Genomic DNA, 21852 nt, shown 5'->3' with positions numbered 1-21852 from the left:
ATTTGTGAAAGTTGAAACCAGCCCAATTTCTTTTAGTATTTTATAAAATTATGATATTATTTACACTAAATATTTTTTTACAAACTATTATGTAAATAAAAAATATAATTATATTTATATAAATAATATATTTCACTAAAAATATATTTTCGGTTATAATTGCTTAAGTAAAAAGTTAAAGGATCATTTTGTAAAAAAAAAATATAGGAGGTGACATGTCAAAAAATATAGTTTCTCATTGGACGATTATTTTCTCTTACGTGGACACTCTATCTGAGGCTTATTTCCTCCAGTTTTAATTAAAATATGTAATATTTAAGAGTTATTACTTTAGAAAACTGTGATTTAATATATAAATTTAACCAATTACACAGTAATTTACTTAATTTAATTGGCCAAACAATATTCAATTAATAAAGTTACATTGAAATATAAAAAAAATTATATAGTGAAACAAAAAATAAATTTCCATATCTACGAAAATTCTACATCAGAAAAGGAAGGTAGTATAATTCCTTGAATCGAGATTTTTAAACACAAACATCCAAAATATAATCAAGGTATGACAATGTTTTACTTAAGAATTGAGTTATTGGTATATCAAAAAATTTGAGAAATAATGAATTATTAAACAAAATAATTCAAACTTTTAACATTTGAAAGATAATGAAATATATGAAGTCATAACTCAACTATTTTAATAGTAAAATTTGGGCTACGCAAAATATCCAAACCCAAAGATCCGACTTAAATCAACCCGAAAATCAGGCTTTCGAACTCGATCAGATATGTGATAAATAACCGAATGGGTCTTAAATTGATGTATCTGAAGATCTGGAACCCAATCTGGTCTAAACCAAGAATCAAATGAGTAACCGAAGATATCCAAAATTTATATATATATCTAAAAATATTTGTTACAATTGTACATATAAGTATTTTAATAATTTAATTTAAAATCATAAGTTAATTATATTATTTAATTTCAATATTTTGTGTGTTTTCGGTTAAAATAGGATAGCGTGAATAAAAATGCTCAAAAAGTGTATATATTGAATTTTTTTTTGTTATTATTGGTACATTTGGATAGTTTGGATACAAAATACTTGAACTAAATTGGGTAATATGGTTACTTTTAGTACAAATATCTGAACATGTTTAAAATACATTGCTAATTCGGTTATTTTCAGGGTAAAAAACATTTTGTAATTTTGTATAACATTTAATATATTTTAATTTTGTTAAATTATTTATTTTTTACTTCTATGTCAATTTTTATCGTTTTACATTGTATTCAAATTAATTCTAAATTTTAAATAAATAAATTTTATAATATAATAGCTGAATTTATTTGATTGGAAATTGTTTTTTTTAGTTAAACTGAAATGAATATTTTTCTTTTCTTTTCTTTTTAGAAAGTCTCGATCTCACCGTGGAGCTTCGAGTTACGATTTCAGAACCTTGTAGCCAGAGATTACTCAGAAGAAGCATATGACAATGGTTCCATCAAGGTTTTGCCGATGAGTATCTCAACTCGATCTCACCGGAGAATCTTGTTCTTTTAATGTAAAGAACACATACAAAGAAGAAAAGTTGGATTGTATTAGCTTTACTAAGTTTAACACTGATACGTTTGGTATTTGGCACAATAGCAGCACAGAAAGTCATCTGACACTGTAAGAGAACTGACCAATTCCCAATTGTTGATATCTTCAGAGGTCCATGAGCTTTCATAAATGACTGCAGGACGTCATCGAGAAGCCAACTTGATTTGTCATGTGCGATTCCAATTATGTGGAAGATACATTCAACTCCGACCAACAACTCCCATCTGAGCAACTGGCAGAAGCTTAGTAGACGGCTGAACAACTTCACAACCTTAGCCAGAAGGCTTTTCAGCGCTAGTGGCGGGTTACGGGTATATCACGTCTAACAAAGGAAAACCCATCCCTATCATCTTCTTCAAGGTTACTGCCCCTTTAATCTAAATAAGATGAAGAAAATGAACATCTAAGAATGTACATATCCTGCAGGAGTACGTATCAGTGTACCAGTTACATGCCCCAAACTTATGGAGAGTTTTCCCATGTACGATTTTAGAGACAATGATGGTTCTTGAAGTACTCCTTCTCGAGTGTGGTTGGATATCAGGTGGAAGGTCGAGGACGTCAAGTCCTTTTCTACACGCCAGATCACACACAGTTTGTGTTCTATTGTGCCTGCACACAGTTACACCAATTCGTTACAAACAGTGAAAGTCACTGACACATGTCTTTTAGAAATGGTCACTGAAACATCAAAAAATACAGGGTATTGATGCCGTTTCTGGATATGATTTGGGATGATGCTTATACCAGTCTTATAAAAAAAATCGCTTTAAACATGAGTCCTGCTTTAGTTTCCATTTGCTAATCAACTGCAATTGTTCATTATATGGTTAACTGAACAGTTTATATGGTGCAGAGATACAAAGTAAGAGAAATAAAAAAAATTTGATGAATGCTGACCTTACAGATTTTTAAGCTGAGACCAGTTGCCAATACACTCTGAGATGGTTCCCTAGAAGTGATTGTCACTTACCCTTCTGCAGTTGAAAACACAAAAACAGTTTAGGACTATTAAATTTACCTTCTTGGACTACTTATAGGTTTTCTTGACGACCTCGTTGTTAACTGAGGTGAGAATTCATAAGTTTCAAAGAATTTCATACTACAGAAAAAAAAGTATACATAAAAGTCAGGAAGAATTCAACATGAAAACTTAAAAGTTAAAACCCAGAAAAGGTTTAGCTCAAACTTATATTACAACTCTAAAAATTACTCCACTGCATCCAATCAAGAAAAATATTCAAATTTACACACACAGAATTAATATTCTTATGAGGGCTAATATTGATCTCACGGTAGACGGAACTGTACTTGATTCTGACTATGGTCATCCGTGTTGTTTTGGGAGCTCTGACATGATCGGAACACGGGTTATGCTTCAAAACCAACAATCGTTCTGATCTTATATCCATGCCTAACTCCCTGCTTAAATAGAAAGGTGATTATGTGAATGAAAAACAATGCTATGATTTTGCTGTTTTTTAAGAATTAAGCTAACATCAATGAAAGGGTTCAAAAAAAAAAAAAAGCTAACATCAATGGATCACGCAAAAAGAATCGAAGGAACTATTTTGAGCAGAGTAAAATAATGAATATGAAGAGAGTAGACACAAACCTTGATTGTTATAATACAGGACGATGGGAGACCTTCCCGTGGAGACAAAAGACTTTCGTGGATTAAGCAGTAGGTACTTGTAAATGGTTATTCTCAAAAGTGTGTTACAGGATCCGACTAAACTATCATATGAAGTAGAACAATCTGGTCGTTGTGCCATCAATACGCCTCAAGCCTCAACTTAATCACTATCAAAGTCTACATAAATCAAGTATATAGTTTTTTTTTTGATCAATTAAGTATTTAGTTTCTACATTAAAACCAGAGAGGAAGGTAAAACCTGGTTACAACTTACATTAGGACGGCACTGGCTTCTTTGGATACCGATGGTGATGAAGGTGGAGCTAATAGGAATTTGAGTTTCCAGACTGTGTTTCACCTCAGTTCCATTTTGGTGAAGCCATCTCGCTGTTAGAAAATCTTGAAGGATTTAACGGTGATGAATCTGATGTAATGGAAGATCAAGAACCCAAAGAATGAGAACTTAACGATTAGGATAAACACGTAGTTTGGAGCTCATGGAGACCAGTTGCAGAAGTCTGGAAAGTTGGATGATGACTTTCTGTTATCCTTGGCTTTTGAAGATGGGAGTTTGCTGATTTCTTCATGATCAGTGTTTGGTTGATGACAGAGATTTAGCGCTGGAAATACAAACCCAAAAATCAACTCGACAGGTTCAATCATCAGTCGATTCAAAATAAATAGAATCACTCAAAAAAAAATATCAGATCCAATCAATCTTTAAACTACAGCTTAATTTGGTTTTGACCTAAAAACCCAATATCCAAATACACAGAGAGCTTGCATATATATTATAAAACAAATTTAGAGGGGGAGAGATGAGAGCCACCTTGATCCAGAGTTGATGACATTGGCATGACCGGGGAAATATAGATTCTACGTTGTAGTTCTTCTTCTCCTCAGCAAAATTGGATGTGAAGAGGTAGATTATATAGTGATTGCACTAAATGATAAAGCTTTATGAGTCACAATTTTAATGTTACAGAGGAGAAGAGGTGAAACGGTTGGGATTTCTTCGAGGAAAAGGAGGAAGACGAAGTCGTCGAACTAATTTTGGATGTGTGAGGAACATATGACATGGCACAATACAACTCTATGATTGGTCTGAATTATTAATGTGACGTGGATCCCTTCTCCATTGAGAATATCTGGCTTTTAGTATAGTATAGATTGTAACCGAGGTTAAGACGAAACAAATAAACACATTAGTTCTGAAGTGACATTCCCTCTACATCCGATATTCTCGCATATGCATGTGGGAACGTTACGGATTGCTCTCTTATTCGAATCAGTATGGACGTATATTCATGATGTTTTCTTGAACATATATTCATGAAGTTTTCTGAACATATATTCTTCAATCATTTTAAGCAATGACGTGTGTGTTATAATACTACACTAATATTTAACCCCAAGAAATATTTTATCAATTAGCTATTAATTTATTATGCATAATGCATTTTCCACCGGAAAAGATACGCAATTTTCAATGTGTTTTTTTTTATTTAAATGTTAAATATTAATATATATGTTATAATTATTTTATTTATATTTTAAAATATTTAAACTAGTAGTTTAGTGACATGTATAGAATCTTTCACAAATACATAAGAATTTTTCTATCATATCTTTTATTTTTTCAATTGTTTTACTTATTTTAAATATAAGAAATTTTATGAGAGACTCCAAATACTGATGCTCTTAGTTATACTAAGATTTTTAATCAGCTAATATTAGATATTTGTATTATAATTACGCTAATGTAGTAATGTGAACGTCACTTTCTAACTTGAGGGAGTAGCTCGGTTTTGTCTTATACTACCTTTTCATGCAACTATATTTCTAACACTATTTTTACCTATAAACAATAACTAGATTTTGATCCGCATTTTTTAATTTGTTCTATTTGTATTTCAAATTTTTTCTGTGATACTATTTAATTTTCAAGCAGTATTTTTATATCCGACTCAGACACGTGATTAAACCGATAGATCGATTGATCTATGTATAATTTGATTAAATTTAATAAAAATATTTTTAATTAAAATCCTAGAAAATTGGTAAAATCCAAAAACCGATAAGATCTGACATCGGATGATCCGCTGAAAACTCCAAAAATATAATATTATTTTTGAATTTTTTTTATTAAATAATTCATACTTTTTAATATTATATATTATTGAAGAAAACTTCTGATTCTTTATACTTTAATGAAATTTGTATTATTTCAAATGACAATAGAAAAAAAAAATCTTGATATTACAATATTAGTTTCTTTTTCTTTACTAATAAACTATGATAAATTTGTATTTTTTAATTATTTTAGATTTAAAACTTAATATTATGATAAGTTTTAAAAAAATTTGAACATCCAAAATTTGCATATTATTATTATGTACAAATGACATAGTAAATAATTTTCTTTTAATTTTCATGTATATATGATTATTAGATAAAAATAATGCAAAAAATGATATTTAAATTAAATAGAGTATAATTTGTATAAAAATTAGAATTATTATCATTCACAAAATATGGAAAGTATTAATTACCGTAAATATAAAAAATATTCTATTGTTAGTTTAAATAAGTAATATTTATATTAAAATTAAATGTCAGTGGCATAACATTGTAAATAATTTCAAATTCAATGACAAAATCTTAATATGAATTATGTTTAAATAGTATAATAGTATTTTTTTTTTCCGTCAATGTTTTTTTTTTTATATTAAATTAATGGGCCAGACCCAGACAACGGCAGAAGCCCTCTTACATAAAAAACTATTACAAGCCCAAAAGAAATCGGGCAAAAGGCAAAGATTAAACGGGCCCTCGGCCCAAACTTAGAAACCGCGCGACCCAGACCGCCAGCGCGTCGAGGAGACTGGCTCGCCACGTGTAGGGATCTGCTCCTTTCACGCGTCACGCGGCGTCACCGCCTCAACTTGACCGCTCCGCCAGAAAGCCGCCGGAATACACACCATCGAAATCCTCGTTCGTCGGAGCTCAGAAACCGACAACCCATAGCCTCTCTTCACCGCCATGTCATCACGCCTGAGGGATCCATCGAATCTCGAGATCTCCTCCGACTTTACATACTTCACACCCTAGACACGCGAGCGGGGAACCCTCTCTTTCTTTCCTTGAGAGTCGTCACCTCGCCGGAGAGCTTCATCTTCTACCGGGTTCTCAACCACAGTGACCCAACCTCAACCTTTGACGACAACCACACCAGACTTGATACAAATCGAACCTAGTAACCTTTACCCAAAGAAACCCGGGTTCCTAAACGGCAGCGCGGAGCTTTGCTAGCCTCCGCTCTCCGTAACCAAAAGCCGGCGAAGGCGAATCTCAAGGAGACTCCCTTCCCGGAAGCTAGAGCCGGCGACGGTGGATCTGCAGAAGCCTTCACCTCCCGGAAAAACACCACCTCTGAACATGCAAACCGCTCTCTCTCTCCACCGAAGACCTCCCAACGAACGCGTCGTTACTCCAACAGCGCCCCATCGTTAAAGAAGGAGCCGGTACCAGAGCTCGGACAAGGCGAACGTTACCAGGACGGCGAAGAAAGGACGAAGGAGAACCATTCTGACAAACGAAAAAGGACTCCGGCACCGGCACGGACGCTCACGCGCCGACCGACCGCCAGAACCCAAAGCAGATTTAACTTCTCTCTCTTCTCTCTCTCTCTTCTCAATAGTATAATAGTATAGATGGACAAAAACGAATAGAATGATTCATTAATTAGATCATAAATACCTCAAAAATCTGTATATTCGATTTGTGCCCACATCTACCTAATATTAATGTTTTCTGTGAAGAATGGTTAATTAAGGAAACTTGTTGGGAAATATACTTAAGGAAACTTCAATATAATTGTAACCGAGGTTAAGACGAAACAAATAAACACATTAGTTCTGAAGTGACATTCCCTTTACATCCGATATTCTCGCATATGCACGTGGGAACGTTACGGATTGCTCTCTTATTCGAATCAGTATGGACGTATATTCATGATGTTTTCTTGAACATATATTCATGAAGTTTTCTGAACATATATTCTTCAATCATTTTAAGCAATGACGTGTGTGTTATAATACTACACTAATATTTAACCCCAAGAAATATTTTATCAATTAGTTATTAATTTATTATGCATAATGCATTTTCCACCGGAAAAGATACGCAATTTTCAATGTGTTTTTTTTTTTATTTAAATGTTGATCCCTTTAATGTCTCGTATTTTATGATCTCGTCTTCTACTGACTGGTAATATACATGAGTTATTATTACAAGTGGATTATATATTTCAGTTTCTAGAAAAGGTTGCACAATGTAGATTGAAACCACCAAGAATTATGATATGATTACCATAAAAAAAGAATTATTATATGATTGGCTGTGGTTACTAATTTATGAGTGTTGAATTTAATTTATGACAACTCTAGCTCGTTTTGTAGTATAAGACAATTAAAGTGGTAGATAGACGTTTAGTATATTCTTGAAACGTTTCACGTTTATAAAAAGACATTTGGTTTTCTATATATTAAACGCACAGAGCAACGCAAGAAATCCAAAGGTTCATCAAATCGTCGATGGAGGCTATGCAGACTACAAAACCACACGCCGCCATGTTCGCCAGCCCAGGAATGGGCCACGTCATCCCGGTGATCGAACTCGCAAAACGCTTAGCTGGATCCCACGGCTTCCACATCACCATCTTCGTCCTTGAAGCCGACGCAGCCTCCGTTCAATCCCAGTTTCTCAACTCACCTGGCTGCGTTGCCAACCTTTTTGACGTTGTCGGCCTCCCGTCTCCGGACATCTCTGGCATGGTTGACCCGTCAGCCTTTTTCGGGATCAAGCTGTTGATCATGATGCGTGAGACTGTTCCCATCCTCCGAGAAAAGATCGCTGAGATGAAGCACAAACCAACGGCTCTTATCGTAGACGTGCTTGGCCTGTACGCATTACGGCTCGGTGAAGAGTTCAACATGTTGACTTATGTCTTCATCGCTTCAAACGCACGTTTCCTCGCGGTGGCTATGTACTTCCCAACACTGGACAAAGACGTGGAAGAAGAGCACATAATAAAAAAGAAACCCTTAGCTCTACCGGGATGTGAACCGGTTCGGTTTGAGGACACTCTTGAACCGTTTCGTGACCGGAAGGACCCGAATTACCAGGAATGTGTTCCTCTTGGTTTGTTGTACCCAACGGCTGATGGGTTAATTGTGAATACATGGGATGATATGGAGCCCAAAACCCTGAGGTCACTTCAAGACCCAAAGCTCCTTGGTCGGATTGCTTGTGTTCCGGTTTATCCAATTGGTCCTTTATGCAGACCGGTTGATCCATCTAAAACCAATCATCCGGTTTTGGATTGGTTAAACAAACAACCGGACGAGTCAGTGCTTTACATTTCATTTGGAAGTGGCGGATCTCTCTCGGCTAAACAACTAACTGAACTGGCTTGGGGGCTTGAACTAAGTCAGCAACGGTTTGTTTGGGTGGTCCGACCACCAGTGGACGGTTTGCCTTGCAGCGCTTATTTCTCGGTTAACAATAGTGGAATACAAGACGGCACGCCAGATTATCTACCAGAAGAGTTCGTTAGTCGAACTCATGAGAGAGGCCTTGTAGTCCCTTCATGGGCCCCGCAGGCTGAGATCCTGGCGCACAAGGCTGTTGGTGGGTTCTTGACTCATTGTGGTTGGAACTCGATTCTAGAGAGCGTTGTTAACGGTGTTCCAATGATTGCTTGGCCGCTTTTTGCGGACCAGAAGCTGAATGCAACACTGCTTAATGAAGAGCTTGGAATCGCCGTCCGGTCTAAGAAACTGCCGTCTGAAGAGATGACTTCAAGGGTAGAAATCGAGGCGTTGGTGAGGAGGGTTATGGTAGGAGAGGAAGGTTGTAAGATGAGAGATATGGTGAAGAAGCTGAAAATCACAGCAGCTGAGGCGGTGAGTTGTGACGGTGGATCGGCGCACAAATCTCTGTTAGGAGTTGCACAGCAGTGCCAGCGCCTTTTGGACCGAGCCAGTGGGATGGCACGTGGTGCCTAAGAACATTTACTGTTTGAAAATGTTAAGCTTAAGTTTGTCCTTTAAATGTGTTTCCAGGTAGTCTTGTCACATGCTTGATGCTATCATGTTTTTATCTTGTTACCGTCACTTGCTATCAGTTACTATGTATCTACATCGTACAAATAAATAACCGGTGTTTAATAAGTCTTGGAATATCAGACAAAAATATTTATGATTAGTACTTGACGTCAATTTGTACGTTTGTTTTAAATAACTTTTGTATATTAATATGATGTTTACAAAATCATTGTCATGACGTACGATAGCAGTTGTTATATAATGTATTCTTAATGAGTTATTCATTCCTAATCGCCTTAGGTTATTGTATTGTAATCAAGATCTGGCTGACACAACTGATCTAGTGAAACAAAAAGAGAGTAGCTCAATTTTGTCTTATACTTTCTTTTTCTTAAGCAACGTCTTACATATTTTCTCAACCAACTTTATTAATCTCTCTCTCTCTCTCTCTAGTTATGTATATGTTCGAATATGTTATTAAGGAATCTTTCATTTTTAAATCTGATTACCTAAGGAAACTTTAAAGTTTAAATTGATTGGAACTAAGATTAGAAGAAACAAATAACACAGTAGCTCAGATGTGACAGTTCCTTTAACTCCGATATTTCAGGGATACGCACGGGAGCAATTAAACGCCAATTGGACGCTTCTGAATGAATTCGTATATGGTATATTGGTATTGGTTCAAATAAAATAGTTCTACCATTTTAAACTTTTTAAACAGTGACATGTGTTATACAATATTTAACCTCATAATGTCTTTAGCCACCTCATTATGAAGTTGAGGGAATTTGCAGTTGTGTGCTGCACTAAGCAATCACATCTTGACTTTAAATCTTAGTCATTCCTCCAATCAAGTCAACAACACTGACTGGTCCAATACTCTTTCTTACAACCAGATGATGATTTAGTATTGTCCAAAGAGAGACTAGCAACCACTGGCTTGGTAAAAACCACCAAAGAAGGAGGCTTATCTTGAGTCGAAGACTTGCCTGCAGCATTCTTGTACTTATGTTTAAAACCCGGTGGATAAACATGAAATTTATAAAAAATCGTCAACAGTGTTTCTCATATATCCACAATGTGAGACTTGTACTTTGTTCTGTTTAGGATTGTTGTGCTAGTGAGTACGAGTAGCGTTAAAATAGTATTGGTCAGAAGGTTGCGCTAAAATGTTGAATGCAGAGCATTGTTGTGAATCACAAGACCATAGCTTCTCTGGCAATGTCTTGATCCAACAAATTGTATATCTCTGCTAACTCCGGAACAGTCTTCTTCGTAATGATCTGGCAACTAATGGTCGCTTGAGATTTTAATCCTGCCAACGACTTAAAACGACTTCACTATTTATAGTAGTGATGATATTGGTTTAACATAACCAATTGCACAAACCACACATAACCAGCTATACTACATATTCACATAAACTATTAGTTTCTTTCTTTTGAGACAGAGGATGGAAAATTGTCGGGTGTTGGGTTGAAGTGCTGGCTGGCTTGGATTCGTATGTTAAAATAGGTTATCTGGAAACTTGATTGAAATATGCTATTTTGAGTTTGATAATGATGAGATTTGTGACTGCAAGTTCCTGGTTTGATGAATGTACACTTGTACGTACACAACACAATGTGTTTAGTGGGCCAAAGAGAACAGCTAGTTATTAACGTGCAGTGTTTAGTTGTGAGAAGTAAATTTTGTTAGCCATGCGATAGTTTAGTGAAGTTAAGAAGGCAAAACCTCTGATCATTGTGAGATATATAGGTTAAAAAAACCTGAATGTATTATTACACTAAACTAACTAGAATTATCTTCCTACTTCACATTGATCTTCAACTAGTCATATTTTTTTTTCAAAACCATATTCATATGCATTCAAATTTGGCATCTTGCTTTTATCCAGCGCCAAGTTTGTAGGGGAATACTAAAACATTAAAGGCCAAGTCCACTGTTTAAGGTTCCCAAAAGGTCAAACCTGTATAATATAACTTGTATGAGAAGAAGAAATATCCTTGAGAGTTGCCTCTAGTATAATTCTCCTCCTACATATTATCAATGAAAATCTTTTGCTATTATTGTTCTAAATTAAGCTTTTTCTCTTTGCTTTTCTGCAATTTTTTTTTGAATCTACGTTAAATTTATTCAAAACAAAATAGCTTTTTTTTACAACAAATGCATCATATTTTTTTAAAAAAAATAAAGCACTTCAACTTTTGCTAATCTCATAAGCCGATCACCTTGTGGCATAATCATGTTTTGATGATGATGAGCTATTTCATTTTCATTAAACGCTTTTAGACGTAAGTCTTCTTGTAAGGAAATGCTTTCACATATGAATTGAGTCAAAATAAATTTCTAGTATTTACGTTGGATTCACGAAAAAAAAGAACTTTGTTTTGTCGTAAGGCCCGTCTTGTTAAAACGAATTAAGTCACGAACGATTCCACCTCTCTTTGGCTCTTCTTCACAAGAAAAAAAAAAAAAGAGAGGATAAAACCCTTTTCTTTTTTTTTCCCGTAAAAAAGGTAAACAAATTATACCTCCTAGGTTTTTAGTGTACACTCCCGCATCTTTGTGTCGTGTCAGTTTCTCTAACCGAACAGTACAAGTACGAAATTTACACATTTTAATCATAACCTTTGAGCTCTGATACTTTTAAAGTTAGAAAGATAAGAATAACGAAAAAAGGAATTGAGAAGGAAATAAAAGGAGGGAAAAGTTATTTATAAAGTCATTGTCGGTTTAGGATAACAAAGAGTGTTAGGGCTTAATGCAAGTCTCTTAGGGAATCTCTTACCGAATATAAAAAACGTTTCTTAGTTTTTTTTAGTTAAAAGTTAAAAAATGTTTCATATATTCGTTAAAAGACTCTTCCTAAAAAACATGCATTAACGTTGGTCTTATATGATAATGGCAGAGTTAGTTTGGTATGAAAAGATTTGTGATTGGCCAGGAAAATGAACACCAATCGTTCTTTCTTTTTCAAAAATAAACACCAATTATTTCTGTTAAAATCCACGTAAAATATATACACTAATACCAATAAAATAAATTAGCTAAATTGGCAATTTAGTTGAAAAATAGGAGAGGAAAATATAAGCTGACTATTTTTAAGCTGTTTTCAAACTTTATTTTAAAAATTAAAAAATAGATTATGGAAACCCATGTTCGGAACTATGCTAGACGCTAGTCGGACGGTAACTTTGGGCCTAGCAAGTTACCAAAAAAAGTCGGGAAGTACTCGAGGATTAGCTAAATATATTATATTTAGCTAATTTTAAACATGATGACACATGTTCTTAGACATAATTATATACTTTTATACATATATAATTTTAATCAGCCTCTTTTTGATTCGTCGAACATCTAGATTATGGTGTGTTTGGTACGAAAAAAATTCCTAAATGAAGTAATTATGTGTTTGTTTTGGGTTTGATAGCTAACTGTAATTATTTAGTAATGATTAATTACACAAAATCTGTCAATAATGAATTAAAAATAACCAACCGAACTTTAGACAGACGAAAAAAACAAAGTCGGTCTAGGCGGAAGTTAGGCGGGAATTAAACGGTCAACGCGAAAATTATGTGATCATACGCGAAAAAAACATAGTCGGTCACACTGACTTGGATATATTCACCGTGGTCAACTTCCGAACCGAAACAACGGCCGTGTTTTTGAACAGGGACGGAAACTGATAAATAGTTTTGCATGTGAAGCACAAGTTCGTAGTTAAATCGTTAAGAGTAGCACGTAAATCAAAGTGAAAATAAAAGGTGAATTATTAAATTGGAAAAGCCTGATGAATAAACAGTAATATTCCTTTCCCACGACAGCCAGTTCGCTTTTGCCTTTTTGCTGCAGTGCACTCTCTACTGACAATAATGTACTATTTTTAAGTGGACACAAATAACATATTGATTAACCGAGAAACAACATGGATCTAATTAACTACTACGCATACAAATGAAAGTAGGAGTTTCTGGATTACATGTTACTGATTATTTGAGAGATATTTACATTGTTTGGGTAAGAAAGATTAATACATTACATTCTATAAGTTACATTATTATGAAGAGAAAGGGGAGCGATTATCGTCTTCATCTTCATGGATTCAACTTTACCCACTCGTACCGTCCACCAAGTGGCTCATCTTTCTTAAAATCGAAATTATACCTGTAAATTCTCAAAATCGTTAGTTTATTAAATCTTTATTTTTTTAGTAAATATAGATGGAGAATTAGAATAAAAACTCTTACTTCCAAGAACATTCCAACATCTTATTATTCCTGACATCTTTCTCCGCCGCCTGAAAAAAATCTTCCAGCTCGGCTTCCTTCACCGTCTCACGGCTCTTCTTCATCTTTAACCGACGGCGACACTCGACCTCTTGGACCTCCATAGCCGTCGAATCCTCGTGTTGCATATCTCTCCTGATATGAGATTATAAAGACACAATTATATGTATATGACAAAAGCTTTGGTAACTCCGAGTTCAAAATGTAACGTACCTCGTGTTGTTGAAGTTATCATAAATCCACGATGTTACGGTTTGATCAAGATCACCATCGTCATCTTCCTGAAGATATAAAGAAACTCAAAACATATATTCTTGAAAAAAAAAATATATATTACCACAGAGAGAGAAGACGACAATGGTCTTACCTCAAGATCTACAAACTCTATCCTCCGTTTCGTTTTCTCTTCGGATCCATTACTTGAACAGCAAGAAACCGAGCTAGGAATCTGACACTGTTCGTCGACGGGAGATTCTCTCCTTCGAACAATAACGACGCTTGTCTCCGACGCACCAGCCGAGTTTCTCACCACGGTTCCACCACGACTCGTTGACTGTACACACGGAGAAAAGACAATCCTAGATTCTACATCTACTTCCAGCTTCCTTCGTTTCGGTGTAGTATTCGCTTCATTTTCTTCGGACACATCTAGTTCTCTTCTCCTACCTCTCACACTTACATTTCCCCCCGCCATCAGTCTCCCAAGTCACCTTCTTCTAGAGACCTCTCTCTAGTAATGCATGCGTGCTCTCTCTCTCTCTAGCTCTTCTTGTAACATATGGTTTCTTGTATTATAGTACTAGTTTTACTCACTACTTGTGATGACGATCGTAATTATGAACGGCCACTATCTGCTCTTGTCATTTTCACTTGGAAAAGCCTCGTGTGAAGAAGAAGAAGAAGCGAATGATATTGGTGGGGGGTGGGGACCAATGACAGACTCCAATACGTAACGGGAAATCTGACGGCGCCGTTATATTCAGGCCAAAATCCTATAGCTCGCTGATACGTGTGATTGATAGACTAGGTTCTTACACTTAACGGCCTCAAACGTTAGAGACTCGGTGCATAAAGTTCGAGTTTCGAATATTGATTTATATGTTTTGTTTCTTTTAGTAATATAATAGTACTTGTTTTACTTTTCCAATGGAATCAAGGACGGAAGGAGAGAATGAGAATGCTTCTCGTGGTTCTAAGATAAGATCGTGATTTGTTTATCGTTGGTCGTAATAATTGCGAGTGTATGTCAGAAAGCCTTTGGTCTACAGTGAAATAACGAAAATACCAGCCAACCATCCTGGACGATTACAAATTATTTCTTTCTTTCCTTCTGACAAAAAAAAATCTTTCTTTCTTTCTTTTTTTTAAATATAATTATTTCATTTTCCTATAATGAAAAATTCGTAGTTAATAAGAAAAAAGAAAAGAAATTAGTCTTTATTTTGGATTTTTATATTTATAACATTAAAGTTTTTTAGCTTTACTATATAGTCGTAATATTTAACTTTAAAGGGGGGTTAACATCCGTATCTTTATAAATCTAGGGCCATGCATGACGGTATGTAACGCGATAATGAAATGAATACTCTATCAAATGATTTGTTGTGGCAATATAATACGCATACAGAAAATATTCACGTGCTTAGAAATTAATATATCACAGTAAAAATTTATATTTGACATTACTCGTACATAAATACGGATGATCGATTAATATGTAGTGGGGCAGTATTTAAATAGGAAGTCAGAACCCGGCACTTAAATTGCTTTATTGAATAATAACTTATTTTGGCTTTTGATAAATAAAAATATATACGAAATACCAAATTAGTATCCATCATCTTTCGTCTTATTGTGATTCGATAAAATTCGTCGTCCACCTATACATCAATTCTTGAATTCACAAGATGATACACTGTCTGAATGTTCATCATACCATTCAATTTAATAATATGCCCACAAGCCTACTCAATCATTACTTAGAATGTGACTGGATATTTTTAGAGTAGATGGGAGAAAAATAAATAAGTGAAAAAGGGAGGAAAAATAAAAGTGGAAAAGAGAAGAAATTGGAGTAAATATATTTACTCTTATATGTGAGAGAGTAAAGTTGTAAGTACATTTTACTCTATCTAAATAGTAATTAGAGGAAAAGACATAAATAAACTTTTAACTTGATTGGCAAACTTGTAGAGTAACTAGGAGTAAAATGTTTTCCACCTAATTATTTTTACTCCAGAAGTGTTTTACAGTCAAAACCTTAATATCCAATACTGTTAGTATATATATACTTCTTCTAATTTTGAAATATGTATTTGTATGTCTACGCATGTTAAATTTGAACTATAAATACATCATTTTTTATGATTAGCTATTTTCAAAAAATTTAAACTTATCATAATATAATATATAACTAATTTTCAAAATTTACAATTCATCATTATTAACTAATAGAAATTATATATTAAACATGTATTTTTAAAAACATTTTTTTGAAACCTTTCACTTATATAAGCGAAAGAGTATATTATACTGTGGCAAATTTTATTTTAATTATTATAAGCAACACAATTTCTGTCACATATACTTATTATAACGTTTGAGTTTATCATCTATTCTCATGTTTAGTTTGAAAACGTTTTATTTATAAAAAGTAACACTTGTAATACTTGTGAACAAAAAGACACACTTGTAATACTAATAACTAGGTGATTCACCCGTGCCTATGCGCGGATATAAACTTTTTTAATAAGCCAAAATGCAATAATTTTGGATAATTTTTTAGTTTTAGTTGTATTTGTTTGTGTATTTTCATGTTATTTTAATTAAAGTTTTATTTATAAATTATTTAGTTGTTGTGTTATAATTTTTTGTGCAATATATTCAACTTGGGCCATAATATTTATTTCAAAAATCTAGTGGAAAAATTGATCTTAAATGTGTTAATTATTTTGGATTCAAATTTTACTAATTTTCTCGAACTTTTTAACCAAAGCATTACTTTTAATTGTTATGGTTCCTCTTCTTCAATTTTGACTTTTATAATTGTAGGATTAGTAAAAGTTGAAAGATATGAGTTTTAAAAATTATCTCATCATCAATCAAAACTATCTTTATAGAAACAACTTCTTTAAGATATTTTTTTTCAAAAATGTCATAATGTTTATTTTGATTTTAGATGCATATATCTAAAGAAGAACAAAGTTTTCGGATGGAAGTCATATAAATTTTTTCCTACCAAGGAAGAAAGATATTTTTTTTTATGAATAAGAAAGATTTTATGTGAATGAATAATTGACTTATATTTTGTATTGATGTTGATAGTTTAATAGTTTAGATATATGAGAATCAATTGCTTATTTATGATTTTTGAAGCATTTAAATAGTATTAGGATTAAGACTTTATGATGTAAAAAAATTGCATAAAACTGTGCGGATATTTTTATAGAAATAAAAATTTGTATATTTATCAAAAAGGTATAATCACATATTTTCCTTTTTATTAAGAATGAATATATTTTAAATATATTATAACTCTGCATTTTAATAGTAAAAGTATTGCCTTTTCCATAAAATATGGTTTTATTAATAAAAACTAAAATAAAAAACGAAAATATTTCTAGATATTGTCTTTTATATGAAATTTCTTTTTGATAACAATTTAGTTGTAAAGGAATGTATTAATAAAAAGAACATAAAAATAAAAAATTAATAACAAAATTTATAATAATAAACTCAATTAGTAATAAACCATCATATAATGCTTTTATTAATAAAAATGAAAGTAAAATAGAAATATTTATAGATATTGCCTTTTATATGAAATTCCTTTTTGATAACAATTTGGTTATAATAGAAATGCATTCCTTTCGGTCCTCTGATTAACTACCTGGGAAACTCGGGTCCGATGGATCTAGGGATCCCAATTGAGTCACTTGTAAGTGACTGTTTAGTAAATGGTAACTGGACTTTGTCTCATCCGCGTTCCGAAAGACAGGTGCAGTTACACATTTATATCTCTACCATAACTCTGAGCCAGGGGAATGATAAGATTATCTGGAGAGTTGATGGTCTTCCTAGGGAAAAATTTATTTCAAAGGAGATTTGGAACTATACAAGGCAGAGGAAACATCCATGTTCATGGGCGTCTTTGGTGTGGCACCCAGCAGCGGTTCCTAAACATGCCATAAACTCTTGGCTCTTCATACTAAATCGCAATCCCACAATGGACAGATTATTATCGTGGGGTCTGGATGTTGAAGGGATTTGTTTGCTATGTGGAACTCATCAAGAATCAAGGAATCATTTGTTTTTTGAATGTGCTTTCTCAGCGGAGGTTTGGAGAGCGGCTTTGCTTCACTTGCGCGTTTATAATGCTCCTACAAGTTGGGAAAGTGTTATTGATTGGCTGTCGGCTTTCTCAGGGGATAGACAGCACAAACTGGTTGTATTGCAGATATGGCAAGGATGTCTGTATGAAATTTGGAAGGAACGGAATTCTCGGTTTCATTTAGGAACTAGTGTCCTCCCTTCCAAGATATCTGATGGAGTCATTCGTATTGCAAGGTCCAAGGCTGTTGCTTTAAAGAATTCTGGAAGGCAGTTGGGAACTGATCTCGTCTCTTTCTGGTCTGTGGCTTAACTCCACTTTTTTTTCCTTTGTTAATCTTCTCATCGGAGCTAACTTCGATGTTGCTATCTCCCCCCTTCTCTGTTTTTCTTAAAAGCTGTAACCTCTGTTTCCTCTTCTTGTGTATCTCCGTACTTTCTGTTATCAATATGAAGGCCCTTTAAAAAAAAAAAAAAAAAAAAAAAAAAACAAAATAAAAATAAAATATTAATAATGGTAATTATGTAATAAATTTAATTCATTAAATGTATCAATGAAATAAACCACCGTAAAAGTTTAAGTAAGACACCATATAGAAAATTAACTTCTCAGATACTAATACAGATATTTAATAAATCCTTAACTACTAAAACTCGTGGTGAACATATATATAAAACTCGTGGTGAACATATATATAGTCGTTATGATGGGTAACTTTAAATAGTGATAATTGTAATAATATTTATATTAAACAATTACTTTTTTGTCACGTAGAACCATTTATCCAGACAAAGACTGTCGATCATGAAAAGTGAATAAATTTGCGACACATCTACATATTGCTTTTTCTAGAGGGGAAAGATATCCAATAAAACGAAAAAGATAAATGAATGCAGACAAGGGCACATGGGATCTTTAGTGATATGTAATTGTGTATAGTGTGGGCACGAAAATTCATAATTAATAAAGCCTTTTCATGTTCATAATTTGTAATTACGTATAAATGTTAGTTCGCTATTGACTAAGACCATTGTTATCTGTAGGTATTTTCCCAATAGCTTCTCAACTATTGAAATTAAAGATTTTAAGTAAAAAGTTAAGATCAATTACAACATGATAAATAATTATAAAGATCTTTCAGAATTTGTTGTGAATATATATTTTAAACGATAAACCGTCTGTATTTTTATCTTTTTTGTTAATTTCGTTTTCATTAATGTTTAGGTGTAGTTCGGCTTTTAATTTGAATGTACATATAGAAGAATCAAACCTTAATTATATGCCATTTGATAGTTTTGTCCGTTTCTTACGAGATTAACCTAATTAATAACTTATTTATGAGGAATATGTAGGTGTGAAGCTGTCACATGATTCACAAATCACAACCACTGTTAGTGGAGGTTGTGGACCACAACAAGGCTAATTATTCCGAACTAAACCTTAATTAAATTGATCAAGCCAAATTCACATATGCCATCCAATATTTGTCCTTTTATGAGTTTTTGTTTTGTTTTGTTTTGACGTTTCTATTCTTGTCGGGACGTTTGTCCTTTTATGAACTAGGAGCATTATGTACATAATTCTTGTTTTATCTCAATATTTATTAGGGTTATTATAGTTGTGAATTTTGCATTTTGAGTTGTTTTTTAATTTTTTTTATTCTTATAAGGTTAGAGTTTGTGATGATGAACTACGTATACATTATTCTCCACTTATGAATGACTAAACTGTGTTAGTAATATGATTGATATAGTTCGTTTGTTGTTTGTTGTATCACTAAGACTTATTGTTTGTTTGTCTTTTTAATTTGTTTATTGTACTGTTGAGAATACATAAATTATATTAAAGTTGTTGAAAGTACTTTTTGTTTCTGGATATGTTTTCTCCAGTTTAGTTGTGTAAGTTGTGTGTATTAAGTAATAATTTTTATTATCCTTATTATGTTTGTTATAGGTTTTTATTTTTATTTTTAAACTTGTTGCTCTTACCGGACCTTTAAAACAAATACATGAAGACTTGTAGAAATAACTATAAAATGATTGATAGTTCTGAGTTTTTGGGCTTTAATGAGTTTTAAACGATTTATGTATTTCTCATAAGAAGACAATAGCATTAGCATGTTGACATTGGGCATGCATGTAAGCTATTTTTATAAGACAAGAGGAGTGAGCAGGTGGAGATGTTGTTGCCGCCTTTGTGTCTGTCGGGATTGTCTCTTGTATATCCTGTTGTGGATGTGTTTGTTTATCTTCTATTTGATGGGTAATATGTAAACAAAAATCATTGTTAGTTGTATTTATCAGAGTTTATAACTTACTCTGTTTTTTTGTTCAGGTAATTTTATTGATCTTGGTTGTCATCTTCATCTTCTTAGTTGCGAAAGTAAGTTTGTAAATTGTTAAATAGCTGGCCGTGTAGTTCGTATTTGTTTAGCTGACTCGATGTGTGTGTCGTTGTGAAAGTAAGTTTGTAAATTGTTAAATAGCTGGCCGTGTAGTTTGTATTTGTTTAGCTGACTAGATTTATGTGTCGTTGAGTTTTAGTTGAGGTGATTGGTTTGGTATAATTGTTTTGAAGTTTATTTCTAAGATTAGACAAAAAAGAGAGGTGATCATTAATGATTCGTCTTTTTTGGAATTCTAGTTTTTGGTGTTTTGATTGTTTGGGTTGTTGTGATTTCTTTTAAGCTGTAAAATAAAGGTTTGTGTAAAATTAGTTTGATAAGTAAGGAATATAAGTAGACGATCACAAAATTTGGGTAGAAAATATTTTTGATTATTGATGTTAGCACAATATAGATAATAATATAAAGGGAATTGTGTGTTGATTGTTTCTTACGGATCAATGAGGAGACAAATAACGACTCGAGTTGTTTCTTTGCTAAGGTCAGAGCCTTGGACAGAACGGATTTTCCCAACCGCATCTGCGAGTTTAAATATCAGTTATGATAACGAAACATATTATAAACCCAAATGCAATATGATAATATACATGGGAGTTATAGGTTTGTGTTCGCATCATTTGAAAATTGTCAAACAATCTAATAGTGATTGGAGATTGATCTCAGAAGCACCCGTGATGACTTCATCAATAATAGTTGGTGAGATGAAACGAATGAGGAATGAATGATCAATTATCTTGTACATGCTTGAGCACCTAGCAACCTCAAAACGATCGACTTTCACAATGAAACCGACTTTCAAAGATGACATGTAATGATTAGCACGTCCAGCGAAAATAAATCCATGAATCACAGAATCTGCAAATAATATTATATAACAAAGAATCATGAAATCAATTAAAAATAGTTATACTAAATAAATGTGATAAATAGAAGATTAACGTGATGAACCTCATTTAAAAATGAAATTCATAATACACTTGTAGACCCGAATTTATTATTTAAATTAATTAATTTTTATAAAAAGCGAAGAAGCAAAGGTTTCCGACCTTCATAAATATATATTAGTTTCGGCCATCAATGTACAAAGTATCCTTTAATTTAGTGGTATAAATATTGGTGTTTATAGCTCTATAACCCGGGTTCGAACTATATGCTTGATATTTTTTTTACACTTTTTAAAAATGTGACCCACCAAAATGCTGACGTAACGGCTCAAGAATGAGGCAACTCATTATATTATAGATTAGAAAGAGTTTCAAAAAAGAGGAAATTTGACAGAGAGTTCTTAATTTATGGGACTTTATATTTTTATTTGAACATTAAACATGATCGACTCGCCCATATATAAGAGAACAAAGCCAAAGGGATCGATGAACTACTAACTAATTAGATGAATAATCAGAACTAAGTTACATTGTTCTTGTAGATATGAAGTATGTATAACGTATTTATAATCTACTTCACAAGAAGTTA

The 21852-nt window shown here is 33.2% G+C and overlaps 3 protein-coding genes and 1 long non-coding RNA gene across 12 annotated transcripts; 2 read left to right on the top strand and 2 right to left on the bottom strand.

Annotated features, from left to right (window-relative positions):
* Window positions 1–1540: 1540 nt before the first annotated feature.
* On the bottom strand, window positions 1541–4678 carry LOC106440005. 9 transcript variants are annotated; one of them, XR_007338382.1, is made up of 8 exons: window positions 4073–4648; window positions 3712–3863; window positions 3518–3630; window positions 3223–3420; window positions 2919–3029; window positions 2508–2584; window positions 2355–2416; window positions 1541–2219 (listed from the first exon to the last, which is right to left on the bottom strand). It is a non-coding gene; the product is annotated as an uncharacterized LOC106440005 (long non-coding RNA). The 9 variants fall into 9 exon arrangements; XR_007338385.1 differs by having other exon boundaries at window positions 2513–2584; window positions 2902–3029; window positions 3518–3863; window positions 4073–4678; XR_002663741.2 differs by having other exon boundaries at window positions 2902–3029; window positions 3518–3863; window positions 4073–4669.
* Window positions 4679–7743: 3065 nt separating this feature from the next.
* LOC106444312 (UDP-glycosyltransferase 72E1-like) lies at window positions 7744–9891 on the top strand. The gene has a single exon (XM_013885797.3). It carries the CDS (start codon window positions 7839–7841, stop codon window positions 9309–9311), a length of 1473 nt encoding a protein of 490 aa, XP_013741251.1. The 5' UTR covers window positions 7744–7838; the 3' UTR covers window positions 9312–9891.
* Window positions 9892–13247: 3356 nt separating this feature from the next.
* On the bottom strand, window positions 13248–14523 carry LOC106444311 (cyclin-dependent kinase inhibitor 2). Its single transcript, XM_013885796.3, has 4 exons — window positions 14013–14523; window positions 13859–13926; window positions 13607–13780; window positions 13248–13523 (listed from the first exon to the last, which is right to left on the bottom strand). Exons 1-4 carry the CDS (start codon window positions 14337–14339, stop codon window positions 13454–13456), a joined length of 639 nt encoding a protein of 212 aa, XP_013741250.1. The 5' UTR covers window positions 14340–14523; the 3' UTR covers window positions 13248–13453.
* Window positions 14524–17552: 3029 nt separating this feature from the next.
* On the top strand, window positions 17553–20321 carry LOC125607194. The gene has a single exon (XM_048777037.1). It carries the CDS (start codon window positions 17553–17555, stop codon window positions 18285–18287), a length of 735 nt encoding a protein of 244 aa, XP_048632994.1. The 3' UTR covers window positions 18288–20321.
* Window positions 20322–21852: the final 1531 nt, after the last annotated feature.

The sequence above is a fragment of the Brassica napus genome, chromosome A3 (genome assembly GCF_020379485.1).
Source record: "Brassica napus cultivar Da-Ae chromosome A3, Da-Ae, whole genome shotgun sequence".
In the NCBI taxonomy this organism is placed as follows: Eukaryota; Viridiplantae; Streptophyta; class Magnoliopsida; order Brassicales; family Brassicaceae; genus Brassica; species Brassica napus.
This window is presented reverse-complemented; position numbering and strand designations above follow the sequence as displayed.

Coding starts and splice junctions, on each gene's coding strand:
- LOC106444312 (XM_013885797.3), top strand. CDS start 7,839: ATGGAGGCTATGCAGACTACAAAACCACACGCCGCCATGTTCGCCAGC.
- LOC106444311 (XM_013885796.3), bottom strand. CDS start 14,339: ATGGCGGGGGGAAATGTAAGTGTGAGAGGTAGGAGAAGAGAACTAGAT. Junction 13,927..14,012: donor TAGAGTTTGTAGATCTTGAG/GTAAGACCATTG, acceptor TTATATCTTCAG/GAAGATGACGATGGTGATCT. Junction 13,781..13,858: donor GATAACTTCAACAACACGAG/GTACGTTACATT, acceptor ATCTCATATCAG/GAGAGATATGCAACACGAGG.
- LOC125607194 (XM_048777037.1), top strand. CDS start 17,553: ATGGATCTAGGGATCCCAATTGAGTCACTTGTAAGTGACTGTTTAGTA.